The sequence below is a fragment of the Myxocyprinus asiaticus genome, chromosome 24 (genome assembly GCF_019703515.2).
Source record: "Myxocyprinus asiaticus isolate MX2 ecotype Aquarium Trade chromosome 24, UBuf_Myxa_2, whole genome shotgun sequence".
Taxonomy (NCBI): Eukaryota; Metazoa; Chordata; class Actinopteri; order Cypriniformes; family Catostomidae; genus Myxocyprinus; species Myxocyprinus asiaticus.
The window spans coordinates 31,908,260-31,930,901 of record NC_059367.1 but is presented as its reverse complement, the minus strand read 5'-3'; the positions used below and the strand labels follow the sequence as shown (position 1 = coordinate 31,930,901).

The following is a 22,642-nucleotide window of genomic DNA, read 5'->3' as shown; positions in this document are numbered from 1 at the left end:
TTTCAAGAGACAAATCACATGACCAGTGGATCACATGATTCGGAGTTGTAGTTTTTCTAAATGTGCGACGATACAATATGCATAAAAGTTGTGATACTATCGGCTTTGCTCACTTTTAGTTGTATATTTATATATATACACATTTCATTATTTACCTGAAGTTTGTATGGTTGTATTGTATTTGTGCAGCCATTCTTTGAACTACAAAACACAAAACCGGAAGTCACATGACAGAGTCGACAGAGAGCGTGAGCTGAGCTTGGACCAAAGTACAAAGATTGTGTAATATTTAGTCGATTCATATTGACACTGTTGCAGTGAGTGACACTTTCCTCTTTAGATAGCTCGTTTTGTGTGTGCGTGTGTGTGCTATTTTAGAATACATTTTTAACGTGCATGTTCAAACTTTCGTGTTTTTGCACCTAGAACAGGTAGGACTATAACTGAAAGCTGGGTAAATAAGTGACCTCTTATCTAAATCTTTCAAACAAGCAATGATCTGATATCTTTATTTCTAGTGATTAATAGCTTGAACTATGTAATCCATTACTGTGCTAATGCTGACTGTTTATTACCTAACCATAAAACCTGCTGAAGCTTGGGACTGTGGTTCTTATTTAGCCTAATAATTGAGCTGTAAATAATACATCTTAATTGGATAAAATTGTGTTTGCTTCCTACACTTATTTATTTTCTTTTCCTCTGTCCTGCCGAAAAAAAAAAAAAAAAGTAACAACAAAACAAAAAACTGTTCAAACCAGCCCAAGGTGGTTTGCTGGTCTTAGCTGGTCCAGCTGCTGTTTAGCTGGCCACGCTGTTCTCCTAGCAGGACCAGCTAAAAAGTGCCAAACCCCCTCTAAAACCATTAAAACAGACCAGCCTAAAAAGCATTGGCTGGTCTTCAAGCTTGGGACCTTAGGGGCCGGTTTAGGCTGTTTTTCCAGAAGGGTGCTGTAACCCTGCACATATGTCACTGCTTATGTTTTCCACTTTTCTGTCCTCTTTTCCTCTCTCTCCTTTCCTCCATGTTTGAATAGATGAGATTGCTGCTCAGTTTGAGGCGACTCAATGCCATATTCTCTGCAGGCACATTCAGAGGCACCGCGAGCTCAGCCGCTATGAGACTGGTCCAGTTCTGCCATGGAGGAGATGAGGGGAGGGTCAGAGTCGGGGTGGAGCAGGCAGAAGGTAAAAGGGTCGTTGATCTGAAAGCTTTTGACCCCTCGATGCCTTCCACTATGAGAGAGTTTCTAGAGATGGGACAGAAGGGAATGGATTGTGCTCAAAGGTACAAGAACGCACACTGCAAGAAACCACCAAAACTGGACAAATATGTGATAAAACACATACTTTACAATCACATGCCAAATAATAGTTAGCACTAGTGAATATATTGCTTCATTTCAGTCAGTTTGAAAGGGGACAGTTATCACCTCGAGTTTCAACACTGGAGCTTGCCTTTGTGTCAGTATTAAAGGAATAATTGACCCAGAAATGAAAAATCTGTCATTATTTACTTATGCTCATGTCGTTCCAAAACTGTATGATTTTCAAAGAATATTCTGATCACTCTTTTCCACATAATGACAAAAAAGCACCATATACAGTAAGTTTCATACAATTAGTTCATACAGTTTGTCCACCGTATCCCAAGTCTTCTGATGATATACGATAGCTTTGTGTGTGGATAATTAACCCAAAAATTTAAATTCTCTCATCATTTACTCACCCTAATGCCATCCCAGATGTGTATGACCTTCTTGCTTCTCAGGTCTGTAGGTCCATTTAATGCAAGTGAATGGTGACCAAAAATTTGAAGCTCCAAAAAGCATATAAAGGCAGCAAAAAGTAATTCAAAAGAATCCAGTGGTTTAATCCATGTCTTCTGAAGCAATCTAAATCGATTGGATTGCTTCAGAAGACATGGATTAAACCACTGGAGTCTTATGGATTACGTTTATGCTGCCTTTATATGCTTTTTGGAGCTTTAAAGTTTTGTACAGACATAAAAGACATTTACTTATCGTATTTCTGTCTCTCTCTTAGGGCTCTGTCCAGTGGTCAGTGTGTGGTGCCGCGGTCAGATATCAGGCTGCTATCTCCAGTCACTGGCCCGGAGAAAGTGATATGTGTTGGTATGAATTATAGAGATCACTGCCTAGAGCAGAACGCCCCAATTCCTAAGGAGCCCATCATTTTCAGCAAGTTCCCCTCCACCATTACTGGCCCGTGTAATGATATCATTCTACCAGAAGAGAGTAAGGTGAGCTCGGTTTTTTTATGGTTTAAAACAAGCAGGTGATCTCATTTTAAGCGAACCATGACCGTGTTTATATGCACGTTCTTGCACCAATTATGCTTTATAAGCCAACAATGTGAACGCATTGAAAGGCTTTCCTTTATTGGTGTAAAGTCATAGATGGCGTAAGAATAAACCAATCGACACAGGTAGATTTTTGCCTTTCTTACCGGCTAAACCAGTGAATGTATGTGTTGTGCACATGCCTGTTCACAGATTCACGTCAAAATCAGAGAATAACTTTAATTATTTCAACTTTAATTATTTCAAATCTCATGTAAATATGGGTTTCTTTATCTGATTTTTTTAAATAAGCTGGTTTTTGGGATTTATCATGATATTATTGGTGTGCATGTAAACAGGCTTAATTACACTAGTTACTATAGAATAACAGTTAATTGCTTCTTAACTGACAGACTTCCCCATAAAACTCAGTTAGCTTTAATCTGTCATATGCCTATTTTTGTTAGGGTTCCAAAAAAGTCAGCTGACTGTTTTGTGCCAATATGTCTCTTAACCCTCCTAAGGTTTTGAAAATGGCACCTCCCTTTGGTATTCACAGTCATTTTTGACTGGAAGAGTCAGATGTGTAACCCTTTTTTAATGATGATAATGATATCATTACTTCTTTCGTGAAATAAGAACAATAAAACTATGCATTTTTTATGCAATTTTGATATTATATACATTTCAACAGTTTCAACATTTTACCATTAATTTGCATATACAAATAAGAAAGAAACAATTTCAAAACCTACACTTCTATAAGTTGAAATATGAATTAAATATGAGAACATGACATAAATTGGAGGCAGATTGCTGCTATCTGGAGAACAAAATATAAATAACATGACTTGAAAACCATGTCTTGCCAGTAACAGCCAGTAGATGGCTGTAGCCACCTACTGTGTAGTCTGATGTCTTGTAACCTAATTTTATATTTAATCACAAGATATGCATTTGGATAAACACCAATCAGCCACAACATTAAAACCACCTGCCTAATATTGTGAAGGTCCCCCTCGTGCCGCTAAAACAGCACCAAACCTCATCTCAGAATAGCATTCCACAGTTATACAGAGAGGTTATCTGAGTTACCGTAGACTTTGTCAGTTTGAACCAGTCTGGCCATTCTCTGTTGACATCATTTCCATCCACAGAACTGCCGTTCACTGGATGTTTTTTGTTTTTGGCACCATTCGGAGTAAATTCTAGAGACTGTTGTGTGTGAAAATCCCAGGAGATCTGCAGTGTTTATCGACTCACCCCTTCATTTCTAAGTGTGTGTTTAGCATTGTGACTGATTTATTATTATTTTTTTGATGACAAATGTAAAAAAAAAAAAAAAGAAAAGAAAAAAAAGCTCTCTGTTATAGTCTCACCAGTTCATTTGTGTGTGTGGGTTTGTATGTTTTGCACTGAGGATGTTTTAGAGTCTTACCCTGCAATTTCTGTCTGTTTTTTCTGCATCATGACTGATTTATTGATTGTATTTGACAGATAAGAAAAAAATGTCTCTTTTTTTTTTTTTGGTCTTTCCCATTCATTTTCAATGGTCGTCAGTTTTGACCACGAATCCCAAAGGTGTCACTTTTTGTTTTTTTTACGACCACTTAGACTTATCGAATCAAGCCTTGATTTTTTTTTTTTTTTTTTAAATGTTCAGATGGCAGTAACACAGACAGTCATGGAGGAAAAGTCACCAAGTCTTGTACTGCTCAGATAAAGGAAACCATTTTTATTAAATGAGGAAAATGTATTTAGGTCAACAATGACCAAATTCTAAAGGAGGTTAAAAATACAGTTGATTTATTAAAATGTAATATTTGAAATTCTGCTAAATGTAGACAGGTAGCATTGTTATTTAATTAATGTGTGAAGCATGTGATTTATAGCTACAGGTGGATGTAGCGACAGCTCAAACGAGTTTGTGAATTTACAGGAAGTGGACTGGGAGGTGGAGCTGGCTTTTGTGATTGGCCGAAAAGGGAAGCATATTAAGGTAGAGGAATATAAATCATTTCCATCTGTTGACATATCTATGTTAAGATAGGAAATTGTCTGTGCTATGGTCACATTTACCACAACAAGTATGTGATTGGTGAGGTTATTTTGTATACTCCAGACAATGCAACAAATAAAAAAAATAAACATGATGTGATACATTTTGTCTGAGAGCCTAAGGCATGAGACAAACACTTTATGGCTTTTTTGACAGTTGATAAATGTGAGCAGTCAAAATGCAATATAACAGGTCGTAAAGTAAATGAAGAGATGTCTTTATCAGCCTCTTGGCAGTTGGAAAGTTCTCCACAAATTAATGTCCTGACGAATGTCAAATAACTTTTATTTTTTTGTTCTCAGGAAGAGGAGGCCTTGTCTTATGTTGCAGGATTCACTGTAGCTAATGATGTCAGCGCCCGTGATTGGCAGATGAAGCGCAATGGAAAGCAGTGGCTGCTGGGAAAAACGTTTGATACGTTCTGTCCACTCGGGCCAGCGCTTGTTACCACTGCAGCACTGAATGGTATTTAAAAGTTAACCATATAAAAAGTCATAATTGTCAATGGAGGTGGGTTTTTTTTTTGCAGGACACATTTAAAGTTAGAGGAAAGTATACAGATAGTTCACCCGAAAATGAAAATTCTCTGACTTTTTTCTTCTGCTGAACACAAAGATTTTTAGAAGAATATCGCTCTGTAGGTCAATACAATACAATGCAAGTGAATGGTGACCAGAATTTGAAGCTCCAAAATGCACACAAAGGCAGCATAAAAGGAATTCTTATGACTCCAGTGGTTTAATCCATGTTTTTGAAGCGATCCAGTTGGTTTTGGGTGACAACAGACCAAAATATATCTCCTTTTTCACTGTCCATCTTTTTATTTTATTGTATTTTTTATCCCCTTTTCTCCCCAATTTGGAATGCCCAATTCCCCCTGCTTAGTAGGTCCTCGTGGTGGTGCAGTTACTCACCTCAATCCGGGTGGTGGAGGCCAAGTCTCAGTTGCCTCCACTTCTGAGACAATCAAACCGCGCATCTTATCACATGGCTCATTTTGTATGACACCGCGGAGACTCCCAGCATGTGGAGGCTCATGCTATTCTTCGCGATTCACGCACAACTCACCACGCACCCCATTGAAAGCGAGCTCCACTAATCGCGACCACAAGGAGGTTACCCCATGTGACTCTACCCTCCCTAGCAACCGGGCCAGTTTGGTTGCTTAGGAGACGTGGCTGGAGTCAGTTAGCACACCCTGGATTCAAACCCGTGACTCCAGGGGTGGTAATCAGCGTCAATACTCGCTGAGCTACCCAGGCCCCCCTTTTCACTGTCCATCTTGACATTGCAGTCTCCAGGCACAATCAGGATTTCGAGCTCGATTACACTTTCTAGTGCTTGACGCATGCGCAGAGCGCCAGATGGCACTAGGAAGTCTTGTCGAGCTTGAAGTCATGATCGCCAAGGAGACTGCTGATTTTTAAAGTGATAAAGGAGTTATAATTTGGTCTGTTCTCACCCAAAACTGAGTAGATTGCTTCTGAAGACATGGATTAAACCACTGGAGTCATATGGATTACTTAATGCTGCATTTACGTGCTTTTTGGAGCTTCAACATTTTGGTCCGCATTCACTTACATTATAGGACCTAAAGAGCTGAGATATTCTTCAAAAAATCTTTGTGTTCTACAGAAGAAAGTAAGTCATAAACAGGCATGAGGGTGAGTAAATGATGAGAGAATGTTCATTTTTGGGTAAACTATTTTTTTTAATGATTTTCATGTTGAATAAGTAATCAACAATGACTAGTGTGATATTTGTTCAAGCAGACGTTCATAACCTGGGGATCCGTTGCCTGGTGAATGGAGCCGTTGTTCAAGACAGTAACACCAATCAAATGATCTTTCAGACAGAGAAACTGGTGGCTTGGGTCTCACAGTAAGCAAACTCACTCTGGTTTAAATTTTTGTATAGGCCTGTTTTGCACAAAACCATCAAAAGAAATTTTAGTAGTGACCAGAAAAAAATGCATGACATACGCAGGCCTATAAACTTGTATGAAATGCCCATTTCTGTTTATACAGTGCATTCGGAAAGTATTCACAGCGCTTCACTTTTTCCACATTTTGTTATGTACAGCCTTATTCCAAAATGGAATAAATTCATTATTTTCCTCAAAATTCTACAAACAATACCCCATAGTGACAACGTGAAAGAAGTTTGTTTGAAATCTTTGCAAATGTATTAAAAACGAAAAAAATCACATGTACATAAGTATTCACAGCCCTTGCCATGACACTCAAAATTGAGCTCAGGTGCATCCTGTTTCCACTGATCATCCTTGAGATGTTTCTACAACTTGATTGGAGTCCACCTGTGGTAAATTCAGTTGATTGGACATGATCTGGAAAGGCACACACCTGTCTATATAAGGTCCCACAGTTAACAGTGCATGTCAGAGCACAAACCAAGTCATGAAGTCCAAGGAATTGTCTGTAGACCTCCGAGACAGGATTGTATCGAGGCACAGATCTAAGGAAGGGTACAGAAAAATTTCTGCAGCATTGAAGGTCCCAATGAGCACAGTGGCCTCCATCATCCGTAAATGGAAGAAGTTTGGAACCACCAGGACTCTTCCTAGAGCTGGCCGCCTGGCCAAACTGAGCGATCGGGGGAGAAGAGCCTTAGTCAGGGAGGGGACCAAGAACCCGATGGTCACTCTGACAGAGCTCCAGCATTTCTCTGTGGAGAGAGGAGAACCTTCCAGAAGAACAACCATCTCTGCAGCACTCCACCAATCAGGCCTGTATGGTAGAGTGGCCAGACGGAAGCCACTCCTCAGTAAAAGGCACATGACAGCCCGCCTGGAGTTTGCCAAAAGGCACCTGAAGGACTCTCAGACCATAAGAAACAAAGATTGAACTCTTTGGCCTGAATGGCAAGCGTCATGTCTGGAGGAAACCAGGCACCGCTCATCACCTGGCCAATACCATCCCTACAGTGAAGCATGGTGGGGATGTTTTTCAGCGGCAGGAACTGGGAGATTAGTCAGGATCGAGGGAAAGATGTACAGAGACATCCTTGATGAAAACCTGCTCCAGAGTGCTCTGGACCTCAGACTGGGGTGAAGGTTCATCTTCCAACAGCACAACGACCCTAAGCACACAGCCAAGATAACAAAGGAGTGGCTCCGGGACAACTCTGTGAATGTCCTTGAGTGGCCCTGCCAGAGCCCAGACTTGAACCCGATTGAACATCTCTGGAGAGATCTGAAAATGGCTGTGCACCGATGCTCCCCATCCAACCTGATAGAGCTTGAGAGGTCCTGCAAAGAAGAATGGGAGAAACTGCCCAAAAATAGGTGTGCCAAGCTTGTAGCATCACACTCAAAAAGACTTGAGGCTGTAATTGGTGCCAAAGGTGCTTCAACAAAGTATTGAGCAAAGGCTGTGAATACTTATGTACATATGATTTATTTTTTCGGTTTTTATTTTTAATAAATTTGCAAAGATTTCAAACAAACTTCTTTCACGTTGTCATTATGGGGTACTGTTTGTAGAATTTTGAGGAAAATAATGAATTTAATCCATTTTGGAATAAAGCTGTAACATAACAAAATGTGGAAAAAGTGAAGTGCTGTGAATACTTTCCGGATGCACTGTATGTGTGATACTGTTTGCAACAGGTTGTTTTGTGGGCTATCCTGGGTTCAGTTTATTCTTTGTGACAGGATTAATCTGTCTCACGCTGAACATTTATACCTTATAAAGTATTTTGATAGTACTTAATTTGTAATTCAATTGGGCATGCCATCATTAAGTGTTTAATTTTGCTTCTCGACGACTTAATCCTGTTTTTCCTACAGGTTTGTAACTCTTTGTCCTGGTGATGTGTTTTTGACTGGAACACCTCCAGGTGTAGGGGTGTTCAGAAATCCACCTGTGTTTTTAAAGGTGAGGAAAATGGCATGTATATTTCAATGTTGCTGGGTCAACGTCACAATCTACAATCACTGCACCTGGCAATCTTTTAACACCCTTTTCTGAAATCTTTGTTTTGCTGCACTGGTAACGTGTGGCTCCTGTGCCACCCGTTCCCTTTTGTTCAAACAGTCAGAGCAGGGTAACTGATGAAACAAAGAGAATAGCTGTAATCCTGAATCATACGTAAAAGAAGACCAATTTGAGTGACAATATTGATGCTGCGGTAATGCCAGTTTTCACACAAAACTGAGGATTTGAAAGAGGCACCATTACAAGAAAAAAAGGGTACAATGTCTAAGGTTTCTCATTCTTTTTGACTGAATTGACACTAGTGCAAGCTGATTTAGAGAGGGAAAACAAAGCCAACCAACCTTAAAGCCAAACAAATAAGTTCAATGATGCAATCATTGCTGTATTGTTTTCCATCTAATTCAGCGGTTTGTTTTCATCAAACTACTTTTTAGCCTCAATTCTCCTTATTTTATTTTAATAGCATTTATGCATCCAACAATATTTTTTATATTGAAATAAATAAATAATTGGAGCACAGCAGCTCTAACTCTACTCTCTGGAACTTACAATAATGGTTTCAATAAAAAAATAAAAATATTGATGCAAGAACTGATATTCATTCAGCGGGCAGCAGACGTGCCCAAGAGGAAAGCAGCCACCATGCCACACGTCATTTACACCAAATATTTGCTTGTTAGAAAAAGACTTTGGCACTACACATGTGTAATTATAAATGCAATTTACACAACACGGAAGTGTTAGTTTTGTTTAAAAACTGTTGCATTTTTAGACACACGATTGATTTAAAAATGTGTTGGCTCATTTATGTGGTCCTTTGGGGTTAGCAAGCAAAAAATGCTCCACTGGGTAAAAGCACTATCGGTTTCCATTGTCTGAGACGTTAAATATGCTGCTAGTGGATACACTATTTCAAAAAATTTGGATATGTACACTATACACATTCATTTGTATAGCATAGGTGCACTCAGTTATTGTTTCCTCATTAAAAAGTACTCCTAAAGACATGAATTGTCATTTATAAACATGTAAAAATCATAACCACCCACATAAGATGTAGATTCCAGTCATAAACCTTATAAAAGCCATTTTATTCTACGCGGAGGCTGCCATGTTAGAATCACATGACCAGCCACATACTACTCGCTTAATCTCAGTAACCATCCTGTTATTTGACACTTTCACTTTTGGATTAAAAGAATCATGGCTGACTGTGGATAGTGAATTTCTACAATGGCATCTGAAACTGAAAACTCTTGGTTTTGAATGATGCTGCATCCAAGCTGACACAAACAAAAAAGTAACTGAGTGCACCTTTAATTCTGTGTCTAAACAAATAATTTAAGTAATCAAATTGTCACAAACTCACTATTTAAAAATTCAGTATTCAAGTTTACCAAATACTATTTGAACAGGGTTCCCACAATCATAGAATAATAACATTTTAAAAAGTAATAAAGTGTTTTCTATTTATGCTCAACTAAAATATTTAAATCAGCTGTAATTTACTCGTTTTGAGTGCTCTCTAAAAAACGAGTTATAAAAATCATTATCTGGTACAAGTGGCTGAAAATGTCATGGGAAAATTATTTATGATTTAATTGATAATGATCAATTTAATTAATAATTTAAAAAAATATGGAAAACTGTTTTAAACACATTAAATGTATTATTTTGTAGTGGTCAACCGATACAGGTTTTTCAATGGCCGATATAAAAGCTGATAAACATAGTACTGATAGTAACAACAGCAAATCAGATGTACACAAAATTTCTAAAGTAAAACGCACTTATTTTATGCAACATTTACTCAAATTTGCTTAAACTTGAAAAGAAAAAACCTTGAAAACAAAGTGTTGACTATTTATTGACAAATCTATTAGAACATTTTGGAACTGACATGAGGGAAACACTGTTTATCGGCCAAGCGAACACGGTTATCGGCCGATGCCAATATATGCAAAATGGACAAATATCAGCCAATTAATCGGCCTGACCGATATATTTGTCTATCACTATTCTTTTGTATTATTGTGATATTTATTGAAAGTCAGTATGCTATAATAAAGTTTTTATTTTATTTTATTTGTTTCAGAGGGGAGATGTTGTGGAGTGTCAGATTGATCAGATAGGATCCATACGGAACACAGTGGTTTAGGAAGAGCACCAAGTTAAATGCTCAACATTGACCCAAGTGCCATATTCAATATCTGTAATTATTTTTTTACATTGTGAATATGGAAATACTGTATGCATTTTAAGAAATTAGCTGCATTTTTAAATGTAAAACAGGATGCTATGGACTCCTAAAACAAGAACATCCATATTTTTTCTGAATCTGGCACAAAAGTCTTTAAGGAGTTTAATTTCTTGTGAATGTAAAGCTTGTTTTCATCAGTTTTTTTTCCACACACACAGGGACAGAATGCAACTCAAGCCTCCAGTAGATGGCATTGTTTACTTGTATACAGTAGCTACTGTATATAATTATAAGTATTTGACAATGTTAATAGTCCACCCAAAAATTAAAAATCTAACATTATTTATTTGCCCTCATGTCTTTCCAAACCTGCATGACTTTATTTCATCCATGGATAATCACAGGAGATGTTTAGCAGAATGTCTGCACTGCTCTCTTCCATACAATGAAATGGGATGGTGACTAGGGGTTGTCAAGCTTCAAAAGGAACACAAATGCATCCTAAAAGTAGTCTATATGATTTTTGCACTATATACCAAACCTTCTGAAGCCATATGATAGCTTTGTGTGAGGAAAATCTTGTTTGAGAGTCTTTTTAGATTAACTTTGTATCAGCTTGGACATTCTCCTATTAGAAAGATTCAAGTCATACAGGATTCTAAATAAAGTAATGAGTAGTAAATGAACATTTTTGTGTGAATCAATTCATCCAATATAGGAATTACACTGACTGCTTACAATACTAAATTAAACTGAGAGACAATACTTATGTTCTTAGGGGAAGAGTGTTAAAAATGACTACCCTGAGTGCAATGGATGGATAGAAAAATAATAGTACTAACTCATCTTGTCTTTTGTTAATCACCTATTCTTCCCCCATCCCTCGGTCCTGCTCTTGCCCCTTCACTTTGATCTAAAGGGATCTCTGCACTCTCCAAGTTATTGATAGCTGTGTGTGTGGCGAGTCTATGGGTCGATTCTTTTTAGAGCTTATTCAGCACTTCTGTGCTACAGACACCAGCCGTCTGTTAGCCTTTTTGTTTCAGATGTCAGATGTCCATGGCCCCTCAGTTGTGTTACTCAGTATTAAAATGATCTTCCTGTGTAAATGTACATGTAGAACTGTTATCATGATGCAAGGACGGTTGTTTATATATGAGATTGTCAAGGGCCGGGTATATGTAGAGCTGAAGTCATTTTCGGTGAATAACAGTTCAGTCGCCCCTCACACTGCCTGTGTCTCCGTAGCATCCATCATAATTATTACTCATCAATAGTTAATTTAATATACACGAAACCACCTAAAATTATTCTTAAATAAAATTTACAGCTTCAGACCTGCTGGAATAGAAGTTAAAGAGACAGTTCACCTAAAAATGAAAATGCCATACCCTATAAGGAAGGAAGAAAGGTCATACAAGTTTGGAACAATATAAGGGTGAGTAAATGTCATTTTTGGGTGAACTATTGCTTTAAAGTGTTTAAATGAATAGTATTTGTGTGAGCATATTTGTGCTTGAGGAAGCAGAAACATGCATAGATAGAAAGAAATTATATGAAGAAAATACACACTGTTTACTGTGCATATGAGGACTCATTTTCACCACTGCATAATCTATAAATCAAACCATGACAGAAACATTGCAACCAGGTCGATTATCAGAAACATGTGTACTGTACTGAGCCAATTACATACTGTATACATTTCAGTTCAACAAAAAGCAGTTCTAATAAAACAACTATTTCAATAAAACTAAAGAACATCTTTTTTTGACCTAACACAAATCCTGCTCATTTTATATGCTCTTCTTTAAAACAGAACATTATCCAACATATTATTTTTCAAATAGTCATTATTCAACCAAATCTGGGCTATTAAGAACAATTAACTTCAAAAAAGCAACCTTAACATCACTGCAGAAACCAAGTGTATTAGACAAAGTATAAACACAAAAGTATTCAAAATTATGGTAAATGAATGATTTATATAACACTTAAGAACAGAACAAGTTGAGAAGTGCCTCTGGTTGTGCTGTTATCATTCCCAGCTGAGATCGACTTCTCTCTCCGCTCGTTTTACTTTTCTCTTTCAGTTATACATGAACTGTGAAAAAAACTGCAACAGTTTCTCTTTGTTCCCACCCTGAGAAAAAAGCGGACTGATGTCTAGATACACAGCTTCTCTCTGCCTGTCCTCAGTCAACACCTGCAGTAAAGAAACGCAGATGCAATGTTTAATACCTAAAGGCCAATCAACACCTGTAGTGAAAAAACCCCCACAGAGACACAATCTTTAGCACCAGAGCCAAATTTATTGTCTTTTATTTTGCCACCTGCTACATTTTGTTTACACTTTACAGTGTTCCAATCATCCAGACTTGCAGTGTTATGTGTAGCTTTCTGTAGGTGTGTGCAATAGGCTGGTAAAAAGGCCACTGAGTGTAAATATAGTAAATCAAGATGTTTTGTGTTAGCTGGGATTCTCTTACCCCGAGATCAATGAAAGTACGAAGCGCCATTCTCACCAAGTCAATAGATGAGCTCTCTAAAGAACATTCATAAAATGACAAGATAGCTCTGCTTAATAGTGCTTTTGTCTTGAAGTATTATTTAATAATCCTTGTGCACAATGTGATCTGCAGAGCATTAAACCTTAAACTTTCTAACATCAAGGCTACAGACTTATAGCAGAGCTATGATTTGATAGTCAGTTAAAAACCAACTACTGGATTAATAATACATTAAAGACAATGCATAAGTAGCTGTCAGTATCTATATAGGCCATGTTTCAAGGTTAAAACCAGTTTATTTATGCTCTATCAAAGATAGAGAAGCTCAAAACTGGTTTGACAAGCAATGTTTTATCTTAAAGAGGTGCACTTAGCTAAACTTTTAGTTTCATGGTAGTGTGTAGAGAAAGAAAACGTGTGTTTGTGTCTCCTACCGTGGTGCACTTTGTCCAGCGTAGCTCGGTTCTTCAAGTGTGCATGAAGTTGACTCACGCAGTCTGTCTCTAAGATAAACAATCAATTAACACTGTGTGAATAGTGACAGTTATGCTGCCAAGGCACACTAACCCATCACACATAGCAATGGCATTGTTTGGAGAGAGGTCAGACTTTGTATGTGTGTGTACTAACCTGTGATAGGTAAGGGGAGGTAATGAAGGCTTTCAAAAGCCCAGCACAGAGCTCTCAGCTGGACACTCAGTAAACTACAGAGAAATAACAGCAGTTCTGGGCACTGAGATGGCTGACTCAACTAGAAAGTAGAGAGAGGGAGAGTTAGAGAAAGGAGAGCAGAAGGATAGAGGACGGTGAGTAAACCTGCACTGTGTCCTGATATTTCCTGATATTATACTGCATCACTATTACTCATAATAAGGGTTACGCAACCTGGTCTCATAGTATCACGTTACTTTACCAACATCTGACCAGGGTACAAGTCCTAAAGTGCATGCGGGTCGACATGTGAGACAAAAGTGTCATAGAAGCACCACAAAATGATGTGGTTGCTTCAGCAATTGCATTTATTTATCTCACACTTGCTTTCTCTGACTACAGCATATGTCTAGGCTATATAGCAGCTTTAATTGGCCAAGGAACACCCATTTAGACAGGAAAAGCCATTTAAATGACATGTAACGTGACCAATAACTGTCATTATGAGGTGTTTAGGGGCAGGGTTATTGGATGTAACATACCATAATAAAAGACCAGCATGGGGAAATAAATGAATTATTTAATTGTGCACGAGCCTCTGCGACTGTGATTGCACAGAAAACACACGGGAGAAGAGCAGAAAATGTGTAGAGAGTCTAGGTACAGCACAGAAAACTTCATTATAGAGAATTTCACAGACATAACTAAGTAAACAAAGCAGAAAATGCTTGTGGATATCTGCTTGATTTATTGCTATGTGCCTGAAACAAAACTCTGAATATCTTTAGAAGATTTGATGTCACTAACCTGGCAAACTTGGGCAAATTCTGTGATTATTTTGTCCTTAAAAGCGCTCATTCTATCAACCTTGTGAACATAACTTGGCTTCCAGGTGGACTGATAAAACGTCCTGTGTCCGTCGACTTGCGGAAGTTCCATCGAACCAGCCAATCAGATTTGCTCTGAGTTGATCAAGAAAGCGTTTTCCAGTTTTGTGTGCTATAAGCAACAGACAGTTAGAGAACGGACTGCGGGCGGTCCATGGGCGTGCCGTCAAAGGCTGAGACTACTCTGACACTAACGGCTAGGTTTTAGGTTTAGGTTAGGGAGGTCAGTTTTGTTCATTAAAAACTCCATGGAGCGTTAACCTTGCATGTCTCATTTGTTTGGGAGAAAATTTAACTCGCTTTTAGCGCCACTCAGTGGACATTTCACCTCGGAAATGCAGCGATACGTGTAACGAACCACGTGATATAATCTTACAAAAATGTAGCCATAGTCATGTCATTTTAATGAGATCAGGCTGGGCTGGGGAATTTAACCAAACTCTAACCCTAAGTATTAAACTTGGGCACAAAATTTGTCCCGCACTGTTTGTGCCACAGACATGAATGATTCAAATCGAGTGGATCGAGTAGAGTTGAGCTTATACTTTTCCAAGCAATCAGGCTTATGTTTTTGAGGCAGGTAATAAAACGGACAAAAAAATCCCATAGATTTACATTAAAGGAGTGACCCCAGTAATATACTGTATATGCAGACCAGTCATCCAGGTATTTGAAATACTAAACTTTTGGCATACCACAGTATATATTAGGGAAGTATGCATATTCAGATGCAGGGATAGAGACTTTGGGGTGGGTTCTGTTGACTTGGGTCAGTAAGCAATGACCTAGCAATGCCCTGGCAACCAGTGTTGGGTAAGTTACAAAAAATACAAATTACAAACTACTACTCAAAAATTATAATCAAATTACTTTACTGATTACTTCATTGAAAAGTAATCACATTACTAATTACTTTTCTCATCAAACATTTTTTGTTTTGTTTTCCACTCAACAAATTTAAAATGTCTGTTTTCTCTTTGTTCGTTTACGCACACATTTTTATTGTATTACACATAAATCATATTTGTTTTTATATTTGTATCCCAAGCAGGGGTTGCGTTAACCGAAAATTCTCCGTCATTTACCGAATATTTTAAACATTGACGGATAATTCCAAATGCTGTCCGTCATTTTGACAGATAAGAAAAGAAGATCATTTTAGCCTAGAGCATAAGTTTTGACTTCACTAACTCTTTCATGTACACTCCACTGTGTGTGCGCCCGTTTATTGCCTGGTATTAAGATGTGCATTTAGAAGCATCATCACCATACATTATATGGTGCATTGCATACATTAGCTTCTGCAATGTGTGTCTCTTTTGACCAACTGTGTTCGGATTTCGAGGACAGTGACTCTGAATTAATGACTGCATACATCAATCATTACATCAGTGTGTTACTGCAGGATTAGTGTTTTATTTTATTATAATTAAGAGCAAAGCATGATATCAAAATGAAAGCGCAAAAAAAAGCGGCACATTGTTTCTGCTAACTTGAATTTTTAATCTAAGCACAAACATGACATTTAGAGCAAACTTGTCAGTTATTTTTGTCAAGTACCTGCATCAGAGCCTCAGAGATGTGTGTGGTTCTCATCTGTGACATTTTATGTATGTATGTGCATTTTCAAATTTTCCATTCGGACGTTTGTTTCCTTTTAAAGCCGCACATAACCGGAATAGTATAAAAATCTTGTTTTAGCGCGGTGGCTGATTGACAGGTAGAACAAAAAAAAAATCTAGCATTTAAGCCTATCCACTGTCATGTATATGCCATTATAATGGATTCTACGCCTCTGAATGTTGTAGACTCTGACGGGTAAAAATAAACCAAGACGGAAATTTTACAACTCAGCTCGTCAAAATGATGGATAAAGATTTTGTCTAGCGCAACCTCTGATCCCAAGTAATGTACTTAAAAGTTATTACTTTCATTTAAAATCAGACACTGTAATCTGATTAGAAGTAGTAGTAGCTAATTACTTTTTAATCCAATTACACCCAACACTGCTGGCAACTACACTGACATTTTCTTCAGAAAAATGTAAAAATCTAGTTATTAAATTACTCTGCGCATGTGTCAAGCACAAGGAAGTGTAATCGAGCTTCTCTCATGAACGCACCAATGAGACCAAGATTTATAGTGAAAAGGGTTTACATTTTGGTCCGTTTCTCACCCAAAATTGATCGTTTGGCACTGAAGTCGTATGGATTACCTTTATGCTGCATATATAACTTGAAAGTTTTGGACTCTATTGATTTACATTGTATGGATCTAAATGCATTATACATCTATGAAAATATTTTAATTTGTATTCCACAGAAGAAAGTAAATCATATGAGTTTGAGACAGCATAAGGGTGAGCAAATAATTAGAGAATTATCATTTTTGGGTAAACGACTCCTTTAAGGTAAGGGTTTCTTTCTAGACGATAGTTCAAAGAAAAGAAATCAACATTCAAAAACTCTAAAATGAAATTAAATGAGCCAAACAGTTCAATAAGAATAAACAAAAAACAAGAAAACACACAAATTTCTAAACCAGACACTTTCAGCTGTAGAAATGATCAGTTCATGTTCTGATGTGATAGAAGAGACCAATCCACCTCAGTTTCACAGATGTCAGCTTCTCTCCTCCAAACACATGCTATTGACTTTCCCTTCTACTGTTTTTCTCTTTGTGCTGGATTCATTGCACAGATACTGGGAAATGCCAAGCCGCAGACTGAGCTAGACTAAAGAGCAGCATCTTTGAACTGTCTGTCTTAGTTATAAGGCTGTTTTTGTCTGCCTCTATGTGTAAATGATAAATGAGGTGTATGTGTTAGTGTTTGTGAGATGTTTTCATCTCACTGGAACATTAGGTCCTTTAATAGTATGTCCAAACATTTCGTGTGTTCTTTCAATCTGAATATATATTATTGTAAACCCAATGATATTCAAATCCCAAAACCTCAGAATATTTAAATGGAACTTTATGCTCGGGCATGTTGACAGTCAGACACTCGTTTTTCATGTTTCATTAAAGGATTAGTTCACCCAAAAATGAAAGTTCTGTCATTTACTTAACCACAGCTTCGGCAAAGAGAAGAAAATCAGTGAATAGCACCTTCATTTATGGTCTGTTTCACACACAAAGCTATTGTATAGTTTATATTACCTTTAATACCATTATGGTGTTTTTTGTCCTTTTTCAAGCTTCACAGCCCCTTGTCATGGCAAGAGCTACGTATAGACTCAAAAAATTTCAGCTTTTCTGTTCCACAGAAAAAATTACAGTATGCAGGTTTGGAACATAATGAGGGTGAACAAATAAATAAATTACCGAATTTTCATGTTCAGGTGAACTCTTCCTTTAAAGATTTGTGTGAGTGGATGTACCTTAAAAGAGCGCATATCTGTTTCCTCACAGTCTGAATCGCTGCTCTGGTCAGGGTTGTCTGAAGTAGCCCATGATAACACACCTTGCCTCTTCATGAAGTCACACACTGGTGTATCTCTTTGAACCTACACACACAAACAAGTTCACATCTCTACAGACAAGCACAAACAAGTGGCAAATAATCAGTTTGAGGCTGAAATGACCTTTAACCACAGAGAAACAAAAATAGCTGGCTCCGAACACCATCACAGAAATTGATTAAACAAATCAGCCAACTTTCACCTCTGTGGGTGTTTGTGTTCAGACTCATTCAGCTGAAAACTATGGAGGCACTTGAACACAAATGGACAGGGACAGAACAATCAGAGCGCCGATTATGACACCCCATTTTCCGCTATTAGATTCAGACTGAGGGCCTGATGGATTTTTGGGCAATAGGTGTAAAAACTGCATTTTTGGCCATTTCTTAGTGAATTTACTTTTTGGTCCTTTAATCTTTTATAAGGATTAGTGATAGACCAATATACAGTATATAATGCCCATTATCTGTGCAATAAACTTGAGTAAATAATTTTGAGTAGATACTGTGTAAAATAAATGTATTTTTAGCAGTCTTACGCATGTCTCACTTGCTATCATTAAAATGTATTATATTCTTTTTATAAAATGTAATGACAGCAAACATAGGACACCCTGTTCTCTTGAACGGGGGGGCTCGATGCTGTTCATGGAGATTTGCCTTCCTGCAGAGTTCAATTCCAGCCAATCAAGCTCTTCGGGTTCTTAACTCATTATAAATAGTTAATTATATACTTGCACCAGTTTATAGTGTGTGTTGTTGGTATATTCTATTATCAGATAATGAATTTGCAATTATTTGACAATATAAAAACAATTTAATACTGTAGGCCTTCCAGCTGCTCTGGAAAAAGACAGTAGTTGTTTCAAGGAGCACAATACTTGTTGACCCCTCTCCAAACATTGCGCTTATGTTTGTGACCATAAAGCTCTATTTTGGTTTCGTCACTCCAAATTACAGTGTGCCAGAAGCTGTGAGGCATGTCAAGGTGTTGTCGGGCATATTGTAACCGGGCTTTTTGTGGCATTGGCTTCTTTCTGGCAACTCGACCATGCAGCTCATTTTTGTTCAAGTATCGTCATATTGTGCTCCTTGAAACAACCACACCGTCTTTTTCCAGAGCAGCCTGTATTTCTCCTGAGGTTACCTGTGGGTTTTTCTTTGTATCCTGAACAATTATTCTGGCAGTTGTGGCTGAAATCTTCTTGATCTACCTGACCTTGGCTTGGTATCAAGAGATCCCCGAATTTTCCACTTCTTAACAAGTGATTGAACAGTACTGACTGGCATTTTCAAGGCTTTGGATATCTTTTTATATCCTTTTCCATCTTTATAAAGTTCCATTACCTTGTTACGCAGGTCTTTTGACAGTTCTTTTCTGCTCCCCATGGCTCAGTATCTAACCTGCTCAGTGCATCCACGTGAGAGCTAACAAACTCATTGACTATTTATACACAGACACTAATTGCAATTTTAAAAGCACAGGTGTGGGAAATTAACCTTTAATTGCCATTTAAACCTGTGTGTGTCACCTTGCGTGTCTGTAACCAGGCCAAACATTTAATGGTGTGTAAACTTTTGATCAGGTCCATTTGGGTGATTTCTGTTATTATTATGATTTAAAAAGGAGCCAAACAACTGTGATAATAAATGGCTTCATATGATCACTATCCTTAAATAAAAGACAGTTTTTTTTTTTTTTTTTTTTGCATGATCAGTCATATTTTCAAAATCAATGCCAAAATTTCACAATTTCTGCCAGGGTATGCAAACTTTTGAGCTCAACTGTATATGATGGCCTACATAAACTAAAAACAAAATCTCATGCCATGTTATTAGTGATATGAATATTATGTGAGTTAAAAAATATATTATGGATGGTTTATGACCTCTATCCTACCCGTAGCATTTATGATCATTAGTCCAACCGGTTTAAGCTTCACGTAATCAGCGTGTGCTCTATGATGGCCCATGAACATCATAAGTATCACTGCAATGGTGTGCAACAGTCGTGTTCCAGAAGTAAAAATCCCATTCATTTTCTCCATAGTGGAATAGATTTTTAATGATATCTAATAAACAATTAAAGACAGACCAACCATGAGCTCAGAGATTGTTAACTGATGATGTATGCTTCTGTTGAGTCCATGTTATTTCTACTCAGCAGTAAGCACCCACTTTAGTGTGCGTATATATTAAGTGTATTTATGAATATTTTGCAATGATATTAAAAGATACTGTCTCTACTTAAGCAGCAACTTTAAATCAATAGCAATCAATATTTTTCAGTTGTTTTTCATTCGATTACATCATTTGCAATGATTCATGAGATTGAAGTTCATGCCCTCATGAAAGACATGAAAGGTGAATTTCACTCAAAAATGAAAATTCTCTCATCATTTACTCACCCTCATGCCATCCCAGATGTGTATGACTTTCTTCTGCTGAACACAAATAAAGATTTTTAGAAGAATATTTCAGCTCTTTAGGTCCTTACAATGCAAGTGAATGGGTACCAACATTTTGAAGCTCCAAAAATCACATAAAGGCAGCATAAAAGTGGTTTAATCCATGTCTTCAGAAGTTATATGATAGCTGTAGGTAAGAAACAGATAAATATTTAAGTTTGATTTTCCAAAAATTCTCCCTGCTCAATAGGTGGCAATATGTACGAAGAATGCAAATCGGCAAAAAAAAAAAAAAAAAAAAAGAAGAATGTGAAAGTAAAAGTGGTGATTGATAGTAAAAAAAGGACTTAAAAAGACTTTGATCTGTTTCTCACCCACACCTATCATATTGCTTCTGAATACATGGATTTAACCATTGGAGTTGTATAGATTATTTTTATGCTGCCTTTATGTCCTTTTGGAGCTTAACAATTTTAATACCCATTCACTTACATAGTAAGGACTAACAGAGCTGAAGTATTCTTCTAAAATCTTCATTTGTGTTCAGCAGAAGAAAGTCATACATATCTGGGATGGCATGAGGGTGACTAAATGATGAGAAAACTTGATGACAACTATCCCTTTAAGTCTTGTACCTTTGTCTTTTTGTCTGATTTTCAAATACTTTTTTTAGCTTCAAATCAAAGTTTGTAATGTTGTGATTCACCTCAGAACTGGTTGATTTGTTCATGACTTTGAGCTCTTTAATTAAGGATTTTATGAAATCCGTATGGAATGATCGAATGGAAAAATACTTCTGGAACTAAGACAGCTAAAAAAGGTGGATGGGCACTGTTGCGATCTATTAGCAACTGTTGCTCATGCACAACATGCACATATATCCATGTTTGAGTTCACAAAATAAAAAGCAGGTGTGTTAGAGTGGTGCCTGGAATTCAACTCTGCAGGAAGGTAGATCTCCAGGAGCAGGATTGGCACCCCTGATCTACATCTTACCAACGGCCACTGAAAAACCCATTTCGATCTACCACTGATGAGGATTTAAAAAATGCCACAAGTGTGAAGAATGAGTGTGATCAGAGGATGAGTGCTTTGTTTGTTAATGCGGATGTCTTACCTCCTCCATAATGAGAACCCCACAGCGCACCATACTATCCACAACATCAAGAGCAAAGCTATGAGCTGTCTGACATGGCTGAGAAAGAGACAGAGAGATAGTGCAGATAGAAAGAAAGCAAGAGAACATAATTAGTTCCACTCAGCTGTTGTGTAGTGTTTTTGTTCGTTGACATTTCACAGCCAAGTGTTTATTTGCTGACGCAAGTGTAAAATGTGCCGGCAATAATTACACATGCTATTCCCACCACTGAAGAACCCTTGAACGGGAAATTAGATTTAAGAGACATCATGAAAGGAAAATAAATGGAACAGATGGAGAGCAACTGATCGATTGGGAGAGAGAGACAAATTAGAAGAATTTACGAAAAAATAAATGAACTTTGTTCAGACTGATTGAAGAGTGAGAAGGCTGAATCACCACCAGCATCAGTGTGATTATAAATGTCATATTGAGTTTGAACCTAGTATTGTTGAACGCTGGCAGGCAATCACTGATAATCAACTGTCGATGTACTCTTTTCCATACACCACATAGTGTATGAATGAGCCTTTTTACATGCACAATATTACACTGATTATGTTTAATATCCCAATGTGTAAGGTCAAGTAAACATCTTAATGTTTTTATTGAGGTAAGGTCATACACTGCAAAAACGGCACATGTAGATTTTTCCCTATAGAGCTATTCAGGATGTAGCCCAAAAGGAGAGAGCCCGGAAGATAATTCGCCATGGATTCAAAATTCACGTTTGAGGTATGAAAGTGTGAAATTCAAGTTGTAAAGTAAAATGTCCACGTTTCGTCAAGTAATGTTTACCACAGTCCTTATTCTACTCATAAGTTGAAAAACCCCATTAACCCACAGGAAATCTCAAGAACCCATGCTGAATTAGACTTCCGGGTTCACCTACAAATTGACGCCACGGCTGAACAGTTCTATTCCCTGATTTTGCATTGAATGTAAACACCCTTATTGGCGTTCTTACTGACTTACTCAATGTGTGCAAATGTTGTGCACATGCCTGACTATGTTTTGACGTCAAATCTAGAGGAAACACTAGCTAGGTTTCCATCCGAATGTTGAAATTTT

The 22,642-nt window shown here is 37.5% G+C and overlaps 2 protein-coding genes across 6 annotated transcripts in view; one reads left to right on the top strand and one right to left on the bottom strand.

The window, feature by feature from the left end:
- Positions 1-212: 212 nt before the first annotated feature.
- Positions 213-11,203, top strand: LOC127415102 (fumarylacetoacetate hydrolase domain-containing protein 2-like). 5 transcript variants are annotated; one of them, XM_051653660.1, is made up of 8 exons: positions 213-317; positions 1,087-1,288; positions 2,047-2,263; positions 4,242-4,301; positions 4,664-4,826; positions 6,134-6,242; positions 8,170-8,257; positions 10,413-11,203. In XM_051653660.1, exons 2-8 carry the CDS (start codon positions 1,119-1,121, stop codon positions 10,473-10,475), a joined length of 870 nt encoding a protein of 289 aa, XP_051509620.1. In that variant the 5' UTR covers positions 213-317; positions 1,087-1,118; the 3' UTR covers positions 10,476-11,203. The 5 variants fall into 5 exon arrangements, with proteins under 5 accessions (XP_051509620.1, XP_051509617.1, XP_051509619.1 ...); XM_051653657.1 differs by having other exon boundaries at positions 218-317; positions 1,038-1,288; XM_051653659.1 differs by having other exon boundaries at positions 278-431.
- Positions 11,204-11,346: 143 nt separating this feature from the next.
- The window catches only part of LOC127414665 (glycerol-3-phosphate acyltransferase 2, mitochondrial-like), a 52,817-nt gene continuing 41,521 nt past the window's right edge, over positions 11,347-22,642 (bottom strand). The window contains exons 16-21 of the mRNA XM_051652863.1: positions 21,551-21,628; positions 17,946-18,071; positions 13,658-13,778; positions 13,462-13,530; positions 13,007-13,062; positions 11,347-12,723 (exon numbers count right to left, since the gene is read on the bottom strand). Of these exons, the coding sequence (XP_051508823.1) occupies positions 12,607-12,723; positions 13,007-13,062; positions 13,462-13,530; positions 13,658-13,778; positions 17,946-18,071; positions 21,551-21,628 (567 nt within the window). The 3' untranslated portion in view covers positions 11,347-12,606. The remainder of the gene's footprint in view (positions 12,724-13,006; positions 13,063-13,461; positions 13,531-13,657; positions 13,779-17,945; positions 18,072-21,550; positions 21,629-22,642) is intronic.

What these genes read in the sequence shown, in the direction of transcription:
- LOC127415102 (XM_051653657.1), top strand. Translation starts at nt 1,038, where the DNA reads ATGAGATTGCTGCTCAGTTTGAGGCGACTCAATGCCATATTCTCTGCA. An exon ending in GGAATGGATTGTGCTCAAAG is followed by an intron (nt 1,289 to 2,046) that starts GTACAAGAACGC and finishes TCTCTCTCTTAG; the next exon opens with GGCTCTGTCCAGTGGTCAGT. An exon ending in TACCACTGCAGCACTGAATG is followed by an intron (nt 4,827 to 6,133) that starts GTATTTAAAAGT and finishes TTGTTCAAGCAG; the next exon opens with ACGTTCATAACCTGGGGATC.